Here is a 21,980-nt window from a genome sequence, read left to right on the forward strand (position 1 = left end):
AGATAGAGCACTCATACACACAAAAAATAAATAAATAAAATCTTGACCAAAAAAAAAAAAAAAAAAAAAAAAAAAAAGCAAAAATGCAAACGATACAAAATACCAAAGCACGAAGGGAGTGAACCTCGTGTGCACATTCCACGTCGTTACTCTGCCGACCAAGAAAACTCCATCGCGAACAGGAAGTCAAAGGTCAGGCAATTCCTGCTGCAGTGACAAAATGCACCCTCCCCGTCCCCTCTCCTAGCCCTAGTAGGGGCCGTATGTAGGGTGGAGTAAGACGAAGGCAAGTGACCTATTTCAGAGCCGCAGTAGTAGACCGAGGGTATTTCAGGAAGCGAGATCCCTAAAGGTTGCTCGCAAACAGTGAGGGTACTTTCTAAAATATATGAGCTGGGCATGGGGACATTCATCCGTAATCCTAACCCTTCAGAGGTCAGGCAACAGGATCAGGAGTCCAAAGGGACCACATTCCAAGAAACATAAAAACATACCTAAGGATATGCATAGTTTGTGGGTCTGGGTTCACTGAAAAGAACACTGAAAACTGGTCCTGGTTCTCACACACACTGACAAGCTTTCTCTAGCAGCCCAGGGAACATTCTCCGCTGTTTCAGGACTTGCTGCTGTTGAAGCTCCAAAGGCAGGACTCAGCTCAGACACAAACACTTGTTAAACAAGTCAAGCAGGACTCCATGTCTCACACCTGTAATCCCAGCAAATCAGCAAGGGGATGTCTGTGAGTTCAAGGCCAACCTGGTCTCCAAAGTGAGTCCAGGACAATCAATGCTACAGAGAAATCCTATCTGAAAAAAATACAAAACAAAACAAAACAGCTGTCGTGGTGGCACTCGCCTTTAATCCCAGCACTTGGGAGGCAGAGGCAGGTGGATCTCTGTGAGTGTGAGGCCAGCCTGGTCTACAAAGTGAGTCCAGGACAGAGAAGGCTACACAGAGAAACCTTGTCTCATAAAACCAAAAACAGGGAGAAATTATTTTTTAAAAAAATTGTTCTCTGTGTGTGTGAATACTTGTCTGCACGAATATGTATGCACGGAGATATGCATGCCTGGTATCCAGGACAGCCAAGGCTACACAGGTCAAAACCCCACAAAGTCTTATAGTGGGGTTGGATTTCAATCCCTAAAGCTGATACTGTTAATTAGACAGAAAACACCAGAACTCAATTATAGCATATGTTTACTCAAGGACAAGGCAGGAGAAACCCAAGGCCTAGGTAAGGCCAGGCAGAGCTGAGACCATCAAACCAAATCTCCTTATTTTGTACCCAACAGGACATGCCAACATGTAAATTGTAGGAGCCAAATAGCAATGAGTTGAGGAGAGAAATGTTTCCCTAATGCCTTAAGTCTCCTCAAGAATAGTGTTACTTCATAAGCTTCTTTCTATCTATCTCTGTCTGTCTGTCTGTCTGTCTGTCTGATTTGGAGCCCAGGATTCCCAGGTCTTACTGAACAAGCCTGCTTACTGTGCAAACACAGGAATGGGAATTTATTTATTTATTTATTTGGTTTTTTGAGACAGGGTTTCTCTGTATAGCCTTGGCTATTCTGGAACTCGCGCTGTAGACCAGGCTGGCCTCAAACTCACAGCGATCTGCCTGCCTCTGCCTCTGCCACGCCCAGCCAGGGATGTGAATTTAAATCCCTACCAAGCACCCAAAAGTTGAACATGGCCACAGATTCCTTTAGCCTGGGCATTGCAGACCAGAGATAGGGGAAATAATGTGGTGGCAAGAAGAAGTCATCTGCGGTCCCTCCTCTGCTATACCTGAGTGACACGTATTCACACTCCCACTTCCTACACACACCAAGCCCAAACCAAGACTTCTTTTTTTTTTTCCTCCTCGAGGCAGGGTTTCTCTGTGTAGCCTTGGCTGTCCTGGACTCACTTTGTAAACCAGGCTGACCTTGAACTAATAGCAATCTGCCTGTCTCTGCCTCCCAAGTGCTGGGATTAAAGGCATGTGCCACCACGGCCAGGCATCCAAGACTTATTTTTCATAACATGCGCTATGCATTATGAAACTAACAACAGTTGTCAAAGTGTCTTGCATTCTACTGTTATCCCAGAGAGTGAGTCTTGCTGCAGGGTGCAGGCTGGTCCAGTACTTGGGGTCTTCTACTTTGGCCTCCTGAATACTAGGATGGAGGGGTTGTACCTCCATGCCCTGCACTCTTTTGTTTCTGTATCATTCCTAGAGATGTACTTGCATACCATAGAATTGTCCTTTTATTTTTGTATTGATTGGTCCATAAAGGGCCGGATGAGCACACCTGCCCCATTTCCTCAGCTGTCCCAGCCTGTAGTGTGAGGGACAGTGAAGCATGTACAATGTCACATTTCCAGCTCCAGCACCACACTGAGACAGGGCTTCTCTGCATAGCCCTGGCTCTCCTAGAATATGCTCTGTAAACCAGGCTCTGCCTGCCTCTGTCTCCCAAGTGCTGGGATTAAACCGTGCACCACCACCATCACCAGATCGCTACAAGCTAACATTTTTAAGTGTGTATGTCTCAATAGCATAGCATCTGTCTGGCATGTGGTAAGGTCTTGGATTCAATATTCAAATCACAACTAAATAGGTCGATAGGTAACTTTAAAATTCTCTCTGGGCTTGTAGTGGTGGTGCTTGCCTTTAATGTCAGCTTAAGTGTGAGGTCAGCCTGATTGTAGCCTGTCATCATTTCATTGCTTTTTACTGGTTAATAGTAGTTCATGCCGTGGATAACCATATTTTGTTGCTACATTCTGTTGTTGATGGACTTTGGTTCCCACCCTTTTGACAATCTGATTCTTGCTACATACACAGTTACATACAGATTTTATTGTGTGTATAAATCTGTGTTTACTTTGAGAAGATATGTCAAGGCAGGTAGCTTCATCTGAACTCTGCCAAAGTGAAGAAACCAGTCCCATCAATGGTGGATGAAGTTACAGTTTCTAAGCCTTGGACAACTTTAGTACAGTCCCCATCAAAAAAAAAAGAAAGAAAGAAAGAAAAATCAATTAAGAGAGAAGCATAGAGGTCCTTTGGATTTTGTGTCTTGCTTCAGCAGTCTTTGGGAGGAACAGACCAGGGGATTTCCCTAGCTTTTAGCTAACAGTCTCACCACGACCCCCTCCCCCGCCCCCACTATCTCCGCCTTCGGCTCGTTGGGGTTAACTTCACACTGTGTTATCACTGACAACCTCCCATATTCAACAGAACTTTCCATCGAAGTAGAAGCTGCCGTGGACCACCTAGTCAGTTTGCACCTGAAGGCCTCCTAAACCTACGTCTCTCTGAGCTATTTTGATCGGGATGACATGGCTCTGCAGGCTGTAGGCCACTTTTTCCGCAAATAGGCGGAAGTTAGAACGATCTCAGCCCCTACCTCCCCAGGGGTCCATGGAAGCTGAACCTGACCTGAACCAGACCCTCTTGGATCTTTATTTCCAGGGTTCTGCCTGCATAGACCCCCATGTGTGTGACTTCTACTTCCTGGATCAATAGGTGAAGCTTATTAAGAAGATGCGCGGCCACTTGACCAACACCCATAGCCTGGCAGAGTCACAGGCAACGCAGACTGGCGTGCCTCAGCCAGCTCTGCGCGAGCATCCCTGAGCAACTCAGGCACAATTTCAAGGTCTCCCGGCCTCCTAAAGGGCTCTCTCCTCTGCTCAGCACTAGCCAGGCTCAGGACATCCACCTGAACATTTCAAGCCGCCAGGCAGTTTCGTAACCACCCTACAGCTCCTCCCAAGTCTTGGAACAAGTAAAAATAAAGCTTTTAGAAACAGCAAATATATGAATACATTTCGAGCTGGAAAGATGGGTAATGGTCAGCTCCGTGGGTCCCCGGGGCCCATGGTAGAATGGAGGTTCTCTCTTCAGCATACACGCGTACATGAACACATACACTACCAAAATTGAAGAAAAAAAGAAAGAAAAAGAAAAAAAAATTAACCCAAACCAAAACCCCCTTTCTTTCTTTTAATATTTATTTATTATTATGAATACAGCATTCTGCCTGCATGTACACCTGCAGGCCAGAAGGGGGCACCAGATTTCATTATTGATGGTCGTGAGCCACTTCGTAGTTGCTGGGAATTGAACACCAGCCCTTTGGAAGAGCAGCCAGTGCTCTTAACCTCTGAGCCATCTCTCCAGCAACCTCACCCCCTTTTTTATGGAACAGGATTCCTCTGTGTAGCCTTGGCTGTCCTAGACTCGCTTTGTAGACCAGGCTAGCCTCCAACTCAGAGATCCGCCTGCCTCTGCCTCCTGAATGCTGGAATTACAGGTGTGCACCACGACTCCCAACTCCCCTCTTCTTACACATGCATTTGTTCCCAGTGGCCATTTTTATAATAACAGCATCTGAGAAGCTAAGGCAAGAACATCACATGTTTGAAGGTGACAGATGGTATGGGCTGTATAGACAGAGAGAGCAGCCTGAGCTGATCTCTCTCTCTCTCTCTCTCTCTCTCTCTCTCTCTCTCTCTCACACACACATTAATTCTTTTCTTTAGTCTCCTGCTATTAGTGTTTTGCCTGCATGTTTGCTCCACATGAATACAGGACATCCAACACCCAGAAAGGGGCTCTGTATACCCCTGAACTGGTGTTACAGACAACTGTGAACCGCTGTGTGGTGTTGGGAATTGGATGTGGTCTTCTGGAAGATTCCTAGTGCTCTTAACTATGGAGCTATCTCTCCAGCCCTAAGCTTCATTTACATAGTCAAACAGCCTGTCAGATTATGCGCCATTCCCTGAGTCTACTGGGGACCAAGGTGACATGTAGTTTTACACACTCCCCACGGTTTCTCCCTCCTAAACCTTTCTCTTATTTTCCTGTTCAGTTCTTGCCATGTATGGTGGAATTGCTTGGTGCCTTTCTGCAAATGATTACTAAGGCTACTGAGAAGCTGCCAGGCTTTATCATCTATATGCTGTGTGTGGCAAAAGGGGACTGAAATCCAAAGAGATTTATTTTCTTTCTTTAAAAAGAAAATTTATTTATTATGTATACACTTTTCCTGCCTGCATGCCAGAAGGGGGCACCAAATCTCATTATAGATGGTTGTGAGTCACCATGTGGTTGCTGGGAATTGAACTCAGGACCTCTGGTAGAACAGCCAGTGCTCTTAACCTCTGAGCCACCTCTCCAGCCCGAGCTTTATTTTCAGTTAGTTTTAATTTTATGCATATGATATAAGTCCTAGCTATCCATAAGGCATGGTTCGTAAACATTTCCTCCCATTCTGTTAAACTCGCGTTTCTCTATTAGTAGGACCTCTGTAGCAAAAAAATTTAATGTTGGTGGAGTTTACTCTCTTTTGCTCGGCTGCTTTGAGACACTGATAGCAACCTTGAGCCAATACTAATCCTCATACCTCAGTGACAGGATTACAAGTATCAGCCACCACACTTTTTCTTAGGACATTTGCACTATCGCTGTTTCTTCTAAGAAATAATTTATACAGTTATCTAGCCACTTCAGAAACATTTACTGGCAAGACTTTTTTTTTTTCCAGGATCACATGGGCACGCATCGTTGTTTGAAAGTCATCTGTCAACCATTAATTCTGTTCCACGGACTGTGGGTCTAATCCTATGACAGTAACCATATGTATTACTTTTTTTCCCTTCGCTCTCATAAAGATCATGACTAAAAACTTTGGGGAAATGGGTTCACTAGGATTACAGGTTATAGTTCATCCCCAAGAGAAGCCAGAGCCGGAAATGAAGCCAGAACCAGAGGCAGGAAGTGAAGCAGAGGCCACAAAGAATTACTGCTTACTGGCTTGTTCAGCCTGCCTTTTTTGTTGGCTTGTTTATTTGTTTTCTAGACAGGCTTTCTCTGTTTAGCTTTGGCTGTCCTGGACACAACTTTCCAGGCCAGGCTGGCCTCGAACTCACAGAGATCCACCTGCCTCTGACTCTCAGAGTGCTGGGATTATAGGCATGTGCCACCACACCCAGCTGCTCAGCCTGCTTTTGTTTGTTTGGTGTTTTTGAGACAGAGTTTGACCATGGAGCCCTGGCTGTGCTGGAACTTGCTCTGTAGACCAGGCTGCCCTCCAACTCAAGACATTCACCTGCCTGAGTCAAACAAGTGCTGGGACTAAAGATGTGGGCCAGGCCTGGCCGGCTATGAAATTATATTTTAATTGAATTTTTAAAAATTGAAAGGAAGGAATAAGATACAATTTCTGTCATTAGATATACCAGGTAGGATATCTTATGTGGAAATGTTTGAGAGACTGAGTTCAAGCCCTCAGGACCCATGTAAAAAGACCAGGAGCGATATCACACCTTTAATGCCAGCACTGCGAGTGGCGAAAGGAATATATCTGGAGCTCACCGGCAAGCTCCAGGCCAGTGGAAAGCCACTGTCTCAGAAATGTTCGGTGTAACTGAGGACATGCCGTCACAGGCAAGTGTGTGTATAAGCACACCAAGACATGTGCACTGCAACACAAGCATCTGCAGCACTCGTTCTAATAAACCAATAAATAAATGGCGCTTTTAAAACCTAACTTACTTTATTTATTTATTTATTGGGTTTTCAAGACAGAGTTTCTTTGTGTATCCTTGGCTGTCCTACACTTCCTCTGTAGACCAGGCTGGCCTCGAACTCACAGAGATCCACCTGCCTCTGCCTCCTGAGTGCTGGGATCAAAGGCATGCACCACCACGCCCTGTCCCTTAAACCTAACTTAAAATGCGCTATGTTAGTATGCCTTGGTAAATTGAAAGTGGGGGCTGGCCAATTGAAAGTGGGGGCTGGCCAGGCGGTGGTGGCGCACGCCTTTAATCCCAGCACTCGGGAGGCAGAGGCAGGTGGATCGCTGTGAGTTCGAGGCCAGCCTGGTCTACAAAGTGAGTCCAGGACAGTCAAGGCTACACAAAGAGACCCTGTCTCGAAAAACCAAAAAAAAAAAAAAAAAAAGAAAAGAAAAAAAAAAAAAGAAAGTGGGGGCTGGCCACGTGACGCTGGCTTTACTAACAGGGACTACAGCACTAACCTTACCCACTGACTCACATAATGGAGTGGGGGTTTGAATGAGAATGGCTGCTGATTGGCTCATAGATTGTAATGCTTGGTCATCGGGGAGTGGCCTTATTTGATGGGATTTGGAGGTGTTGCTTTTGAAGAAATGTGTCACTGGGGGTGAGCTTTGAGGTTTGAAAAGCCCATGACTAGCCCAGCGGCTCTCTGTCTCTGTCTCTTCTTCCTGCCTACAGACCAGGATGTAGAACCCGCAGCTACTACTGTAGCACCTCTCATGTGGCCATGCTTCCTGCCGTGATGATAATGGACCAAGTCTTTGAAACCTTAAACCAGCCAATCAAATGCTTTTTAAAAGGCGGGGTGGGGTTCCCAGACACAGAGAAACCCCCTCAAAAATAAATAAATAAATAAATAAATAAAAAATAAAGAGTTTCCACTGGATGTAGTGCCCCTTCACAGCAATAGAAGGGTATCTCAGAGAGATGGCTATCATTATTAGAAAGATATCATAGGCTGCATATTTTGCTACCACGTTAAGACTCAAAAAAGGAGGTGCCTTTTGTGGGCATGCACAATGGTATAGCCCCAAGACAGACTTAATGACAGGTAGATATATAGAGATATGTGTACATGAGCCTAAGCAAGGTGATTTAGTGACTTTGATAACTCAGTTGGCTTAAACACTACAACCAAACTCAGTCATATCCTAACAAAACCCCTCAGGAGTGGAGAGGTGGCTGCTTCGGTAAGAAAGAGTGCTTGTGGGACAATAGATGAAAGTCTGAGTTTTGATCATGACACCAATCTAATTTTAAGACTGACATGGCCTCCCACACCCTGTTGATGACAAGATGGACACAAGCTCTCCAGACAAAGGCCAGGTGAAAAAATGGCTTTATGCAGCAAGTGTGCCTGCGAGTGACCCTGCCACACCACTCTTCCCAGGGTCGAAGCTCCTGGTGGAAATCGAGCTTGGAAGCAGCCGGAGCTTCCTGCCTCATGATTGCCCCCACATAAAAGCTACCTGAAATAATTCTCTCTGTTCAAAGCTTCTAAGCTTTGAAAACGAAGTCCATTCAGTAAAAGAATTCACAATTGATTCCTAAAAACTCTACTTAGAAACCAGACAACAGGGCTGGAGAGATGGCTCAGAGGTTAAGAACACCATCTGCTCCTCCAGAGGTCCTGAGTTCAATTCCCAGCAACCAAATGGTGGCTCTTAGCCATCTATAATGTGTTCTGATGCCCTCTTCTGGCCTTCAGGTGTACATGTAGGCAGAGCACTGTATACATAATAATAAATAAATCTTTAAAAAAAAAAAAAAAGAAACCAGACAACATGGCTTTATCAAAGAGGCTTCAAAGGCTGCAGCTGTGTACAGAATATGCAATGCCCCTGTATATTTTATTACAATGTATTAACTGAGCATACTTATAACCCGACTAACCAAAACAATAGTAAGAGAGGATTAAAGAACACAATAACAAAACCATAAGGATATCAGTTCCGAGGAACAACTCTCCCGGTGTAATCAGAAGGATTTCTTCTGCTGGAACTTGGAGTAACCACAACCCAGCACCTCAGCAGGAGCCGGAGCCCCGAAGCCTTCCCTCGAGCGGTTCTCTCTAGGAGCCTCTTGAATAAGAGTGATGAACAGCCAAAACTATCCAAAGTCTCCAAAAAGCCCTGCCTCCAGTTTTTGGCTCATTTATCTATCTCCTTTCAGAGTCTGTTCACAGGATCTTTTCAGCTGGCAACAATCAAGCTCCTGCACGAGGCAGTTGGTCTTCTAGTGGATTAAGCTCACCTGTTCTCTCATAAGACCATTCCGATCCCACACACCCCCACAACAGCAATAAAACCACTCCAGACCTGGCATCGTTGAACCGTTCTACCCTCACCTTCTCAATGTTCTCAGTCAGGCTGAATCCTCCCAGGGTTACTTTTCGTGGTTGGATTATGTGTGTAAGGGTCAAGCTGGGAGAACCGGTTCTGTCCCCTCCACAAAGCGACCCCCAGGATGGGATGAAGATGGCTGGCACTGGTGCCTACCACCTCACTATTTTTAGATTCCCTTCCCCTTAACCAAAGACCTTTGTACTTGCTTTTTCTCTACTAAGCAAGGCCCTTACTTCCAAAGTAAATAAAAATTTAAATTAATGCCAGCGGAGTACTCAAGGCTTTCCTTTACTGAATCCGTTCTCCCTTCTCTAGCCTCACCCCTTATTGCACAGGATGGCCTTATCTTCACAGGCTGAGATGGTGCACCACCATGCCCTGCCCAGTTGTCTTTACACAATCTCTTGATTACTCATCTTAATGAGAATATTCTAAAAGGATTAATGAAAAACGAGGGAGGCAAGACAAGACCATTATGAAAGCACAATGAAAGTGGAATGAGAGTGTGGGACTACTTCATTCTGGAGAAAAAGTTCTCCTTGTTTTTTGTTTGTTTGTTTTGTTTTTTTGAGGTAGGGTCTCACGGAGAATAAAATCTACTGATGCATATTTTACTCATTACACAGGTACGATTCATGAAGCCAATAAACTGAAAAATGTAAACACTTAGTAACCATAGAAACAAAACCTCCAGAGCAAGTGTATGATCCAAACTGTAAAGCGCCCCTGTGAAAGCGTGGTGAGGGGCTACACTTTTACTTTCCTGTCCAATGCGTTTAAACATTCTACCAGCAAAATGCAAAGCCTAACGAAGACACACGACTTCCTTCTAATCGTCCCCTCCCATGGGCGTGGCACATTTTCTAGTCTACCATTTCTTGCCCAAACGAAAAAAAAACCTTTTAATGTAACACGTGGGGAAAATTCCATTCTCCAAAGTAGCGGGAAGGACCCAGTCGTGGTACTCACCCACTTGGCGACCGGGCAGCCCTGAGAGCTCTTGCCTTCTTTCCCCGTGTACTCTATCTTCTCGATTCGGACTGCCTCTCCCTTTTGGCCATACCTGAGTACAGAACACAGTAGGCAGGTGGGACTAATTAATGACAATCTGTACTTGAAACCCCATGTTTTCACATCTAGCAGTGAAGACATGTATGAGCACCAGTTAAGAAACAGATGTCCATTTACGTTGGCTAAGAGCTGGCCGTTATGTGGCAGATTGCTTTTGTTACCCATGTCTATTTACTTAATTACTTATTTACTTACTCTGGAAAAAAAAAAAAAAGCCTGGCCTCAACACAAGTCTTGGGAATGCTGGGAAGTGAGGGTTATAGTGTTGGTGGTGGTCAACTGAGCTGCTTCTACCACTGTACAGTAATAGAAAAGCCACGTGTCCCTGGTTTATCAGATCACTCTGCTGTGTGAAGGCATGTTTCCAGCACCCCCGGCTCCTGGGAGGAAGGACTCAGGAGGGCAGGACACCTTGAGCCCTAAGAACCATCCGACTCACACTCCTGAACGTCTTCAATCTCCTCATGATCACTGCATTGACCCAGCTCCACAGGGAAGAATGGTTTTACAGGGAAGCACAGCTCCTCACCTAGTCTCCATGAGCTCCCTGACGGCAGCAACACTTGGTCCTGCCCCAAGGTGTGTATAATATGGGCCTTTGTCTTTTTGTGTACCTCGATCTGTGGAAGGAATAACATTATTAGACCCAGTTTTACAAAATAGCACGGGAGCTTTTTTTCTTCTCTTTTCTTTTTCTTTTTTTCTTTCTTTCTTTTTTTTTTTTTTTTTCTTTTTTTCATCAGTTCTGACTTTTAAAGTATGAGACAACAGGTGCTGGCATTGGACTTGCCCCTGTTACCATCTTCTGGTCCCTAATTCTTCTCCTAGCAGTCAAAAGAGAGAAGAGAACATCGTTCAGGGGGGGTTGTATTTATGCTTCCATTTTCTACCTTTTTAAGTTAAGATGACTAACAACAATTATTGAGTTATTGAGATGAGGCCTCTCAGGAGAGCCTCAACTCACTAAGTAGCCAAGGATGACCTTGAACTGCTGCTGCTCCTGCCTCTACTGCCAAAACGCTGGCACTCCACCTGGCTTTCTCTTCTGCCTTTGTAACTTTCCACATAACTGTTAACAAAGAGCAATAAATCTGAAAAGCTTGGCTTCAGTATCCCATTAAAAGTGGTTACGATAATGATTTACCCTGCTACACAAACACAACTATGTATTTATAATAATAAAAATACACAAGAAAGTTACTTGTTGCAATTGTTGGTAATCTCAAAAGACAGACAACTTTAACACCTGCTCATGGGGAATAAGTGATAGGTAATTTTATAGTAAATACAATAGATCGTAGAACAAATGATCAGAAACTTTTAGTAACACTGACATTTTTTTAGTGAAAAAGGAAAGGGGTGTTCACACATTCAGATGCTAGAGCACATGGTGAGCTGGAGCGCGGCCTCATCTACAGGACGGCCGATCTTAACGCACAGAAGCTGACTGCAGAAGGCACGCCGCTAGCTGGGATTAGGCTTGCACAGTTGTAACCCTAGGACCAGGGAAGAGCAACTGGAAAACTGTTTTAGGGCCCAGATCAGGCCGCCTTATATAATAATTGTCCTGTTGGGTATTTTTGTTTTTTGTTTTTTTGAGACAGGGTCTCTCTGTGTAATAGCCTTGGCTGTCCTGGACTCACTTTGTAGACCAGGCTGGCCTCGAACTCAGAGAGATCTGCCTGCCTCTGCCTCCCTAGTGCTGGGATTAAACGCATGCACCACCACGCTGGGCTATAATTGTCCTGTTAAAGCCCACCACGCCTGGCTATAATTGTCCTGTTAAAGCATACAAAAAAAAAAAGTCCACCTGAAAAAATGGTTTAAAGACCTAAATTGTTTAGGTCTTTAATTCTGTAGATTGAGCCCACCTAAGAATGAGGCACCTACATGATGTTCTGAATGTTTGTGAAGTTTGGGAGTAGTTTGCTCAAATTGGCCTCTTAGGATCACCTGCCGCCAAGCCTTTTCTGTATTTTATATACCTCTGGCTTTGGTGTTTTTGCAGAAGTTATTATTCTGTTTGAAGGGTGTGGCTCAAATGTGGAGTGCTCCCCTAGCGCATACAGGCTCTAGGTGGAACCACTAGGAACTGGGGGCGGGGGTTGGGAGTGGGGGAATGAGGGAGAAAGCATTAGAACAAACAAGAGAATAATTGCAATTAAAAAACAAAACAAGCTGGGCATGGTGGCACACGCCTTTAATCCCAGCACTCCGGAGACAGAGGCAGGCGGATCGCTGTGAGTTCAAGGCCAACCTGGTCTACAGAGCAAGTACAGGACAGCCAAGGCTACACAGAGAGACCCTGTCTTGAAAAAGCAAAAGCCAAAAACAAAACAAAACCCAAAACAAAACAAACAAACAAAAAGGGATGAGCCTAGGGCAACCCCAGTCCTTCTTTTAATTATTATCTGTGGGTGCGTATGTATGCTTGTGGGGGTGTACACATGAGTGCAGTTGCCTGTAAAGGTGTTGGGTCCGTTGGAGCTGGAGTTATAGAAGTTTGTGAGCTTCCGTATGGTGCTTGGAATTGAACCTGCCTCCTCTGGAGGAAGATCATTAAGTGCTCTTAAGCCCTGAGCCATCTCTCCAGCCCCTTTCCTAGCAAGATATATAGAAAAGACTTTATTATTTTCTTTGGTGGTTTAGAATAGGGTGAGTCTGACCATACGGACATTTGACAATAGTTCTAATTATTTTTGGTTCTGTCAAGGATAGGTAGGTATGTGGGTGCACTATGGCTTCCATCTACTGGAAAGTGGCCAGGGAGACTATAAAATTACACATGGCAGGACAGTCCCTATTAACTAGGTTTGGACAAGCACTGATCCGGAAATGGCTTACTCTATTCAAGGCTATCCTTAAAGCAAGGCCCTCAGCTACAGGGACAAACTCAGAAATATCCCCAAAACAGTGAGTCTCAACCTTCCTAATACTGTGGCCCTTTAATACAGTTCCTCATGCTGGGGTGACCCTCAGCCATAAAATCATTTTCATTGCTACTTCATAACTGTAATTTTGCTGCTGTTATGAATCGTAAATATCTGATATTTCTGATGGTCTTAGGCAACCCTTGGGAAAGGGCAGTTTGAGCCAAGGGGTCACAGCCCACAGGTTGAGAACCACTGACTTCTAGCAATCAGAAAATGTGGCACACTCTGTGTTCGGTAATGGGCTGCCCCATCTGTCAAATGACCACCAGTGTCTTTGTATAAGGACCCTGTTTAACCCTGTACTCAGGGAATCTAGATTAGCACAGAAACATAGAGGGGCCTCCCCATTTTAAAAAATGGAAATCTATTTTTCCTTTTGCAAAGACACACAGAAAAGTACTTTCTTGTAATGTTAGGTTTTAATAACTAAGCCTGCAGTGAAGAAATTCAGTCTATATTATAAACTCCATTTAGTAAGAAGAGGGTTCAAGAACCAAGACAAACTGCAGAAACAGAATCTGTGCCATCTCCTTTGTGGTGTTTTATTTTGTTGGTCTCTATATTGGCTGGACTGAATGAATATCGACTCAGAGATTCACCTGTCTCTGCCTCCTGGAGCTGGGATTACAGGCTGCCCCACCACACTTGGCTTCTATATTGAACAAAATTCTAAAAAAACAGAAAACAAAAAACAAACAAAAAAAGAAAAGAAATAAAGATCTTTACACCAGCAGGAAGTGATGTTTTATAAATGTAGAATCCGGGCTGGAGAGATGGCTCAGAGGTTAAGAGCACTGGAAGAGGTTAAGAGGTCTGCTCTTCCAGAGGTCGTGGGGTCAATTCCTAACAACCACATGGTGTCTCACAACCATCTATACTGGGATCTGGTGCCCTCTTCTGGCAGGCAGGCACACACAGGCAGAAGGTTGTATACATAATAAATAAATAAATCTCAAAAACAAAAACAAAAACCATAGAATCCTTTTATTTCAGAAAAATCCAGCTGGCAGTGGCAGCAAATGCCTTTACCACAGCACCCAGAAAGAAAGCAGAGGCATGTGGATCTGTCAGTTTAAGGAAAAGCTTTCCTTTTTATATACGTATACACACATACATATATATGGATGTGGTCCAAGTCTGTATGTATGTATGTGTGTATACATGTGTGTACCACAAACATGACTATCCTCTTGGAGGTCAAGAGGGCATCTGATCCCCCTGAACAGTTAAACATAGTTGTGAGCCACTGAACTCACAACTGGAAACTGAACCTGGGTCATCCCCAAGAGCAGCAAATGCTCTTAACCTCTGAAGCATTTTTCCAGCTCCTACAACTTAAAAAGAAAAAAGAAAAAAAGAAAAAAAAATGTTGCCAGGTGGTGGTGGCAGCACATGCCTTTAGTCCCAGCACTTAGGAGAAACAGGCAAAAAGGGTATGGATTCGAGTCCAGCCGGGTCTACAGAGTGAGTTCCAGGACAGGTAGGGCAAGTCTGTGACTGCGGCAGCCAATAAGAATGCAGGATCTCCTGCAGGCGGAGTTCCAGATGCTTGCCAGCCACTGCACACACTGAGGGGAACTGAACTTGAGGATTTTTCCAGGAGCTTTAAACTGCTGGGTCACTTCTCTAGCCCTATTTTTTTTTTTTTTTTTTTTTTTTTTTTTTTTTTTGAGACCCAGGCCAGACTCAAAACCCTTCTTCCTCACTCAGTTTCCCAAACGTTGCAATTACAGGTGCCATCACACCCTCTCAAAATAATAGAAAAGGCAGTACTTTCAGAATAAAATTATCAAATTGTTTTAAGTCAAGACATTTTATTATTATTGCTATATTACTGCGTGTGGAGGTCAGAGAGCCTCCATTATGGCTTCTGGACACAGAACTCAGGGGCCAGGATTGTGCAAGCACTTTCCTTTTCTTTTTTTTTTTTTTTTTTTTTTTTTTGGTTTTTCAAGACAGGATTTCTCTGTGTCGCCTTGGCTGTCCTGGACTCACTAGGCTGGCCTGGCCTCGAACTCACAGAGATCCACCTGCCGCTACCTCCCAAGTGCTGGGATTAAAGGCATGTGCCACCACACCTGGCTTTACTTTTCTTTTTTAAAGATTTATTTATTTTATGTATACAGTGCTCTATTTGCATGTACACCTGCTTGCTGGAAGAGGACATCAGATCTCATTATAGATGGTGGTGGGCCATCATGTGGTTGCTGGGAATTGAACTCGGGACCTCTGGAAGAACAGACAGTGCTCTTAACCGCAGAGCCATCTCTTCAGCCTCTGCAAGTTCTTTAAGTAAGCAAGATTATGATGTCCTAGATCATCCATCTCAGCAGCCAGTTTATAGAATTTCTTTATGTGGGTGCACCTTTCTTACTGCAAGACACAGAAGCTGTGGACGAGTTCAGCCATCACTGCAGCTCTGCCTGTTCTCACATTCTCTGAATGCATATTGTATCTCGCAAGAAAAGAATAAATAAATGCAATCCTTGCAGGTTGAAACATCTTTGAATATCGGCAGAGCAACAAACAACTGTAATTAATTAAGCATTGAGGAAGTTTATGCTTAGTCATGAAAAATGAACCACTTGGGAGGACTCAGCGTATTTTCCACTTGCAAAAGTTTACCTCTTTTTCCCCAGTTCATGAGTTGAAATTTCCACTTTTCTGGGTAAAACAAATAAAATTTCAAGAGAAAAACAGGAACAGAATTACTAAGTCTTAGCTAGACTAGAAAAGGCCAAAGATGCCCCATCCCCCACCCCACCCCCCAATAAAGATACATCGGAAAATGTCCACACAGGTTAGCACTTACCAAGACAGTGACAAGTTGGGTCTTCTGAGTCACTCACTCCAGCTAGCAGATTTTTTGCAGGCTCGCTAAGGAAGTTCATGACGCTCTCATTAAAATCTGCCTGTGCACCGTGTGCGGTAGTATCACCCAGTGGTCCATTGCTCGATGCCTGAGCTTCACGCTTTGCAGTAACGACTGTAATTCCATTGGAACTTAACACGTTCCCTTTCCTGAGGATGGATGCTGGGTCTGGCAAGGGTGTCTCAGGAGAGGTACCAGGCAACGTCGGTGGTATCAGATGCACCAGGTTCTCTTGAGCGCCTAGATGAAGCTGTGTTTGAGCAGCACCAGCCGTCACGTTAGCACACTGGTTCGCTTTAGCACACTGGTTAGGGGCCTGGGGCAGAGGGTGAGCTTTCTGATTGACATTCACAGTAGGCTGTACCTGAGAGTTATCCGCTGGCTCTGCGCATGCCTGCCAGCTGGGCTCCGTCTTGAATTGGCAAGCAGGCAGAGAATCCGATGGGTCAACCTTCATTTTCTCCTTTGCCAACTCAGGGCTTCTTGTGAATTTTATCTGACTGACAGGAGGAAATAACTTATTGTGTTGCAAGGATGTGTTACTATGAGCCACCGGCTTTAGTATTTGGTCAAAGATAGGAATACTTCCCAACAGAGCAGGAAAATCGTGTGGACCAGACTGGCCGAATCTTTGAAATTTGCATGACATCCAAATGTCATGCATCTTACTGTACTGACTTGCCAGGTGCTCTCGTATCTTCTGATCATTTTCCTGAGAGTCCAAGACTGGGGGTTTCTTTTTCCGCTTGTCTGCGTACGGGGTCGGCCTTGCTTTTTTCTGGGTCTTCTTCTTTGGCTTTGCTGACGGCACCCTAGGTTTACTTTGTATACTTGAAGGTGGTTTCGGTTGTATCAGGCCTTTCTCCTGACTGTGTTTTTGCTGTGCGGTCTTTACGGGGAGGCTCCCCGGTGTACTTTCAGCATCCTTGACCTCTCGCTTTATGTGATTGTAATTAATTGCGGATGCAAGTTGGGTTAACTGTGCTGCGACATCTTCTTCAATTTGACTGTAGGGTGCATCCTGGCATGGTGGATCATGGGACTTCAATTTTTGATCGCTGTTCGGTACCCGACCACAGTTTTCTAGGTTAGGCCCTTCTACCGGCAACGGAGGGGGATCTTGACCTCCAGCAGCACATTTCCTATCAGCTATAGGTGAAATTGAATGGCCTTGTGACTCTGTAAGTACCCGGTTAGAAGTTGAACTGTCAGGTGACTTGAACGCTCTGTTCTGGCCATTGAAAAAGACGGTGTCACGGTGAAGACCCTTTCCTTGTAAGTTTGGGTCTTGGAGGTCTTTTCTCACCGAACAAAGGATAGCCTTACAGCTGTTAAGCAGACTAGCCGTCCTCTGGTCTGTTTCTCCATCCTTCTCTGGCTTGGATGGGGAGGAGTTCTCTGACGGAGCTTCTGAGAGCTGAGTAAGGGCCTCTATGGCGACCACTTGCTCCAAGGTTAACCTCCTGTCTTTCATCAGGGATAAAAGACTTGGCTGAACTGGAGAGCCGTCTTTGGGCTCTTTACTGAGTAACTTCTCAGGCGTTTGAGGTTGACCACCAGCACTGTGTGTATTGGCATGATTATTAAAGATGGCGGATTCTGCACCAGATCTACGGTTCGAGCCCGGCTTCTGGAAAAGCAAGATGTTCCCTGTTCCCTTGAGATGATCACAACTCCCCTCGGAAGTGACGGAGCTCATGGCATCGCTGCAGTTTGAGGGGTCAGTCGGCAATTTAGAGGAGTTATTTCCCAATACCTTGCTAAATTCTTCAAGATTGAACTTGTCCAGGGGAAGGTTTGTGTCCGTGGGTAAACAGTGTACATTCTTCATGCCGTTTCTTATGGTCTGTGCAAACGTCGGGGAAGGTTTAATTTGTTGCTTGTCATCTTCAGGGGGCTGGGAATTTTCAACCTCGGTTAAATTTGCACCGAGGCTTCCCTTGATTTGACCCACTAAGTGTGATTTCTGGTTTGGGGTCCACTTCTCCACCTCGACTCCCGTCATACTTCCTGCATTTTCCCTTACATTTTCAGGAGGATGTGTGATCAAATCCAGTCTCTGCTCTTCTTCCCCATGACCACATCTACCGTATTCCATGGACTCCGATTTGGGGCCATTTACTGGTTTGTTGTTAATGTCTGTCTGTAAAGTAAGCACAAAGATTACTCTCATTACCTGCTGAAATGTCGAAATAACAAGATTTCTTTTTGTTGTTGTTGTTGTGGTGGTGGTGGTGGTGGTGGTTGTTGATAGCATCTTTCTTTGGGAATTTTTGTCAATCCTCCTGATTCAGTTTTAGGACTGGGATTTCAGGAGAGGGCAGCTCTGCCCAGCTGGAATTCCATAATTCAACAGCACTAAAATGAGTCTAGATACACACTTGTGTGAAATCCTGAGCCTAAGCCCCAGCCTCCACACCCCCAATTTAAACTACACATAGTAGTGCACACCTGTAAACCCAGATGGGTAGCGAGGCAGGCAAACCTCAAGGTTTGAGGCCAGCTTGGTCTATATAACATGTACCGCGCAGGCCAGCTAAGGTTACCTAGAGAGAGCCAGCCAATCACTCAATCAATAACACTTCTGGTTCTGTAGGCAACACTTGCAAAGGATGTGTGGGGGCTGAAGTCAATGCCCAGCATCACAAAGGATAGGGGTGTGGCACAAATCCCCAGCACACAGCATGTTGAATTCTCCCTGTAACCACATCACGGGCGTGAACTCAGCCTGCAAACCACAGCTCTTGAGATTAGCACCATGTAGCTTCCTTTCGTTGACTATGATGCGTGTGAGTTACAGCCGTAACATTTGTAAAGTGTGAGTGCACTTCATTCATTTCACCGAATATTCTACTCACCTACACTACTAGGCATGGAGATTCTGGGTATTGTTAGGGTTGGACATTGTAATTATATGGCTATGAATCTTATGTCCTCTTTTGGTAAAAAAAACACACACACAGGATGGACAGAAGTTCTCTGAGTCATGCAGTGTGCGTTGTCTGCATATTCAGCTTTAGTGGTTTTAGGAAATTTTCAAACTAGTAATTATGTTCAAATTACTATACATTATAATTAGCAGTAGGTTTATTATATTTATGCATATATGGGAATTAAGGCTTTTGAAGAAATAATATGCTTATTTCTCTTTTTTCTTTTCTCTTTTTTCTTTTCTCTTTTTGAAGACTTATCTATTATATAAACAGTGCTCTGCCTGCATGTACACCTGCAGGCCAGAAGAGGGCACCAGAGCTCATTATAGATGGTTATGAGCCACGATGTGGCTGCTGGGAATTGAACTCAGGACCTCTGGAAGAGCAGCCAGTGCTCTTAACCTCTGAACCACCTCTCCAGCTCATAATGTACTTACTGCGTATTTATGTATTTTATGTATTATGTGCCTGGATGCATGGCTGCTCACCACATGTGTGCAGAGCCTGTTGAGTCCAGAAGAGGGTGTCAGAACCCCTGGGAGGGGAAGTACAAGGTGCTGTGAGCTGTCACATGCATGCTCAGAACTGAAACTGGATCCACTGAGCCAGCCCCACTTGCTCATCTCCTGATGGCAGTAAAAGTTATATAGATGCCCAGTTTTTGTAAAAAGCCTGCCCCTCCCCATTTACTTCTGAGTGGTGGCAAGGTGGGCATGAAACAAGACCTCATGATACAGCCCAGTGTGGTTAACTTCCAGGCAGCCTGGTTGGACTCCTGCCTCAGCCTCCCAATGGCTGGGATTACAGGTGTGCATTCACAGGCCTGGGCCATAGAGAGTATCTAAGCATGTAGTTTACATTCTATCACCAATACCAGAAGACAAAGCAATAAAACCGAGGGCTTATGGGCCAGGCTCTGTGCAGGCTAGGCAAGGGCTCTCCCACTGGCCTGCACCTCCAAGTAAGCATTATTATTTTCTTTTCCGTTTTTCAAGATATAGTGGTCTATAACCATCTGTAATTCAATTCTTGTTTGTTTAAGACAGGGTTTCTCTGTGTAGTCTTGGCTGTCCTAGATTCCCTTTGCAGACCAAGCTGGCCAGGAACTCACAGCGATCCGCCTGCCTTTACCTCCCCCAGTGCTGGGATCATGCCAGGCTAACAATATGTAACTGTAATTCCAAGTAATTCAGCTCCCTCTTCTGGCCTCTTCCAGTCCCAGGCATGTGTGCATTTAAAATACATGCAAGCAGAATATTCACAGCCATCGATGAAAGAAAATTAAATATTTTTTTTAAAAGAATACTAAAGAGAACGGAAGTTCCCTGTTGGGGATTGGGAAGATGTAGGTTCAGTTGTCTCCCTGCCACTGGTCCATCCACAGCAGCGATAGCAATAAACCCTTTCTAAAGCAAAGTTGTTTGGGTTTTTGTTTTGTTTTGTTTTTTTGGGTGGGTGGGTGGGTGGGGGGTGCCGCGGTTTCAAGACCAGGCTGGTCTTGAACTCACAGCAATCTGCCTGCCTCTGCCTCCCAAGTAGTGAGATTAAAGGCACGCACCACCAACACCCAGCCTAAAGCAAAGCTTTAAAGGCAGCATTGTTCCTGAAGAGAACACAAAGCAAGCCAAGCAGTGGTGGCTAGTTCCAGGACAGCAAAGGCTACACAGTAAAACCCTAAATAAATAAATAAATAAATAAATAAATAAATAAATGCCAGGCAGCGGTAGTTGTGCACGCCTTTACTCAACACTTGGGAGGCAGAGGCAGACGGATCTCTGTGAATTCAAGGCCAGCCAAGTCTATAAAAAGAGAGTCCAGGAAAGCCAAGGCTATTCATAGAAACCCTGTCTTGAAAAACCAAAACAACAAAAAACAAACAAACAAACAACAAAACAAGCTGGGCTCCAAAAAAACAAAAACAAAAACCAAAAAACCCCACAAACTATCAAACTTTTCCTTTCTGAGAAGTAAAACGGCAAAGCCCACTTAAGAACTTCTATGCATCAAATCACTGAGCTTTGCATCTGCTTGGCCCAGCTGAGACAGAGACTAAAAAACAGAAGGTGGCCGGGCGTGGTGGCGCACGCCTTTAATCCCAGCACTCGGGAGGCAGAGGCAGGCGGATCGCTGTGAGTTTGAGGCCTGCCTGGTCTACAAAGTGAGTCCAGGATAGCCAAGGCTACACAGAGAAACCCTGTCTCGAAAAACCAAAAAACAAAAAAAACCAAAAACAAAAACAAACCAGAAGGTGTTGGAGAGACAGCTTAGTGGGTGGTGATATACTGATCTTTATTGTTTTGTTTTTTTTTTTTTTTTTTTTTTTTTTTTTTTGGAGACAAGAGTTTCTCTGTGTTGCCCATGCTCTCCTAGATTCACTCTGTAGAGCAGGCTGCCCTCAAACTCACAGTGATCCACCTGCCTCTGCCTCCCGAGTGCTGGAATTACAAGCGTGCATTACCATACCCAGCCAGAACACTGAGGCTCGAGGTCAGGTGTCAGTTTACAACTGCTTGTAAATCCAGCTTCAAGAAGAACCCTATGGGCTGGAGAGATGGTTCAGAGTAAGCGCACTGACTGCTCGTCCAGAGGTCCTGAGTTCAATACCCACCAACCACATGGTGGCTCACAACCATCTATAATGTGATCTGATGCCCTCTTCTGGCCTGCAGGTGTATGTACAAGGAGAGCACTGTATACATAAATAAATCTAAAAAAAAAAGAAAAAAAAAGAAAAAAGGAATCCTACACCTTAGTGTCCCTGGCGCGTGGGCGCACACACATACCAGAAAGTCAGCTGCCTAACTAAGTGCTAGAGGGTGCCTCCTATGCACAATTCCTATTGTTCTTTAATAACCTGGCGCCCGGCGGGAGAATCGGGCCTAGTGACTGTCAAAATCTAGAGGCTCTTGCACATCTGGGCCTGAAATGAGTCACCGTAGAGATCTCAGGAGGCTTAACTACAGACACTTCTTTTTTATCCTAATGTTTCATTCTCACCTAGCCAAAGCAAATCCGTTTCCAGCTTGCTGGGGAGGGGCGGCTATACTGGAGAATTGCCTCAAAAAATATAGAAATGAAGCAAGCCTCTCAAAACAGGAGTGCCCTTTGAACCTAAACCTCTACAGCTTTGTTAAAGGACACTCACACAACCCCCACCCCCAAAACAAAGCTACTCCTGAGCTCTCAGCTCTATAGCCTGCTGACCCTCTTCTTCATGCAAATTCCCTTAAACCAAGCATGTTGGCTC

General features: G+C 44.8%; 1 protein-coding gene across 1 annotated transcript in view; it reads right to left on the reverse strand.

Annotated features, from left to right (window-relative positions):
* Tet1 (tet methylcytosine dioxygenase 1) overlaps positions 1-21,980 on the reverse strand; it is an 83,179-nt gene that overhangs the window by 18,458 nt on the left and 42,741 nt on the right. The window contains exons 4-6 of the mRNA XM_051153149.1: positions 15,741-17,943; positions 10,525-10,615; positions 9,894-9,987 (exon numbers count right to left, since the gene is read on the reverse strand). Of these exons, the coding sequence (XP_051009106.1) occupies positions 9,894-9,987; positions 10,525-10,615; positions 15,741-17,943 (2,388 nt within the window). The remainder of the gene's footprint in view (positions 1-9,893; positions 9,988-10,524; positions 10,616-15,740; positions 17,944-21,980) is intronic.

This window comes from Acomys russatus, chromosome 11 (genome assembly GCF_903995435.1).
Source record: "Acomys russatus chromosome 11, mAcoRus1.1, whole genome shotgun sequence".
NCBI classification, from domain to species: Eukaryota; Metazoa; Chordata; class Mammalia; order Rodentia; family Muridae; genus Acomys; species Acomys russatus.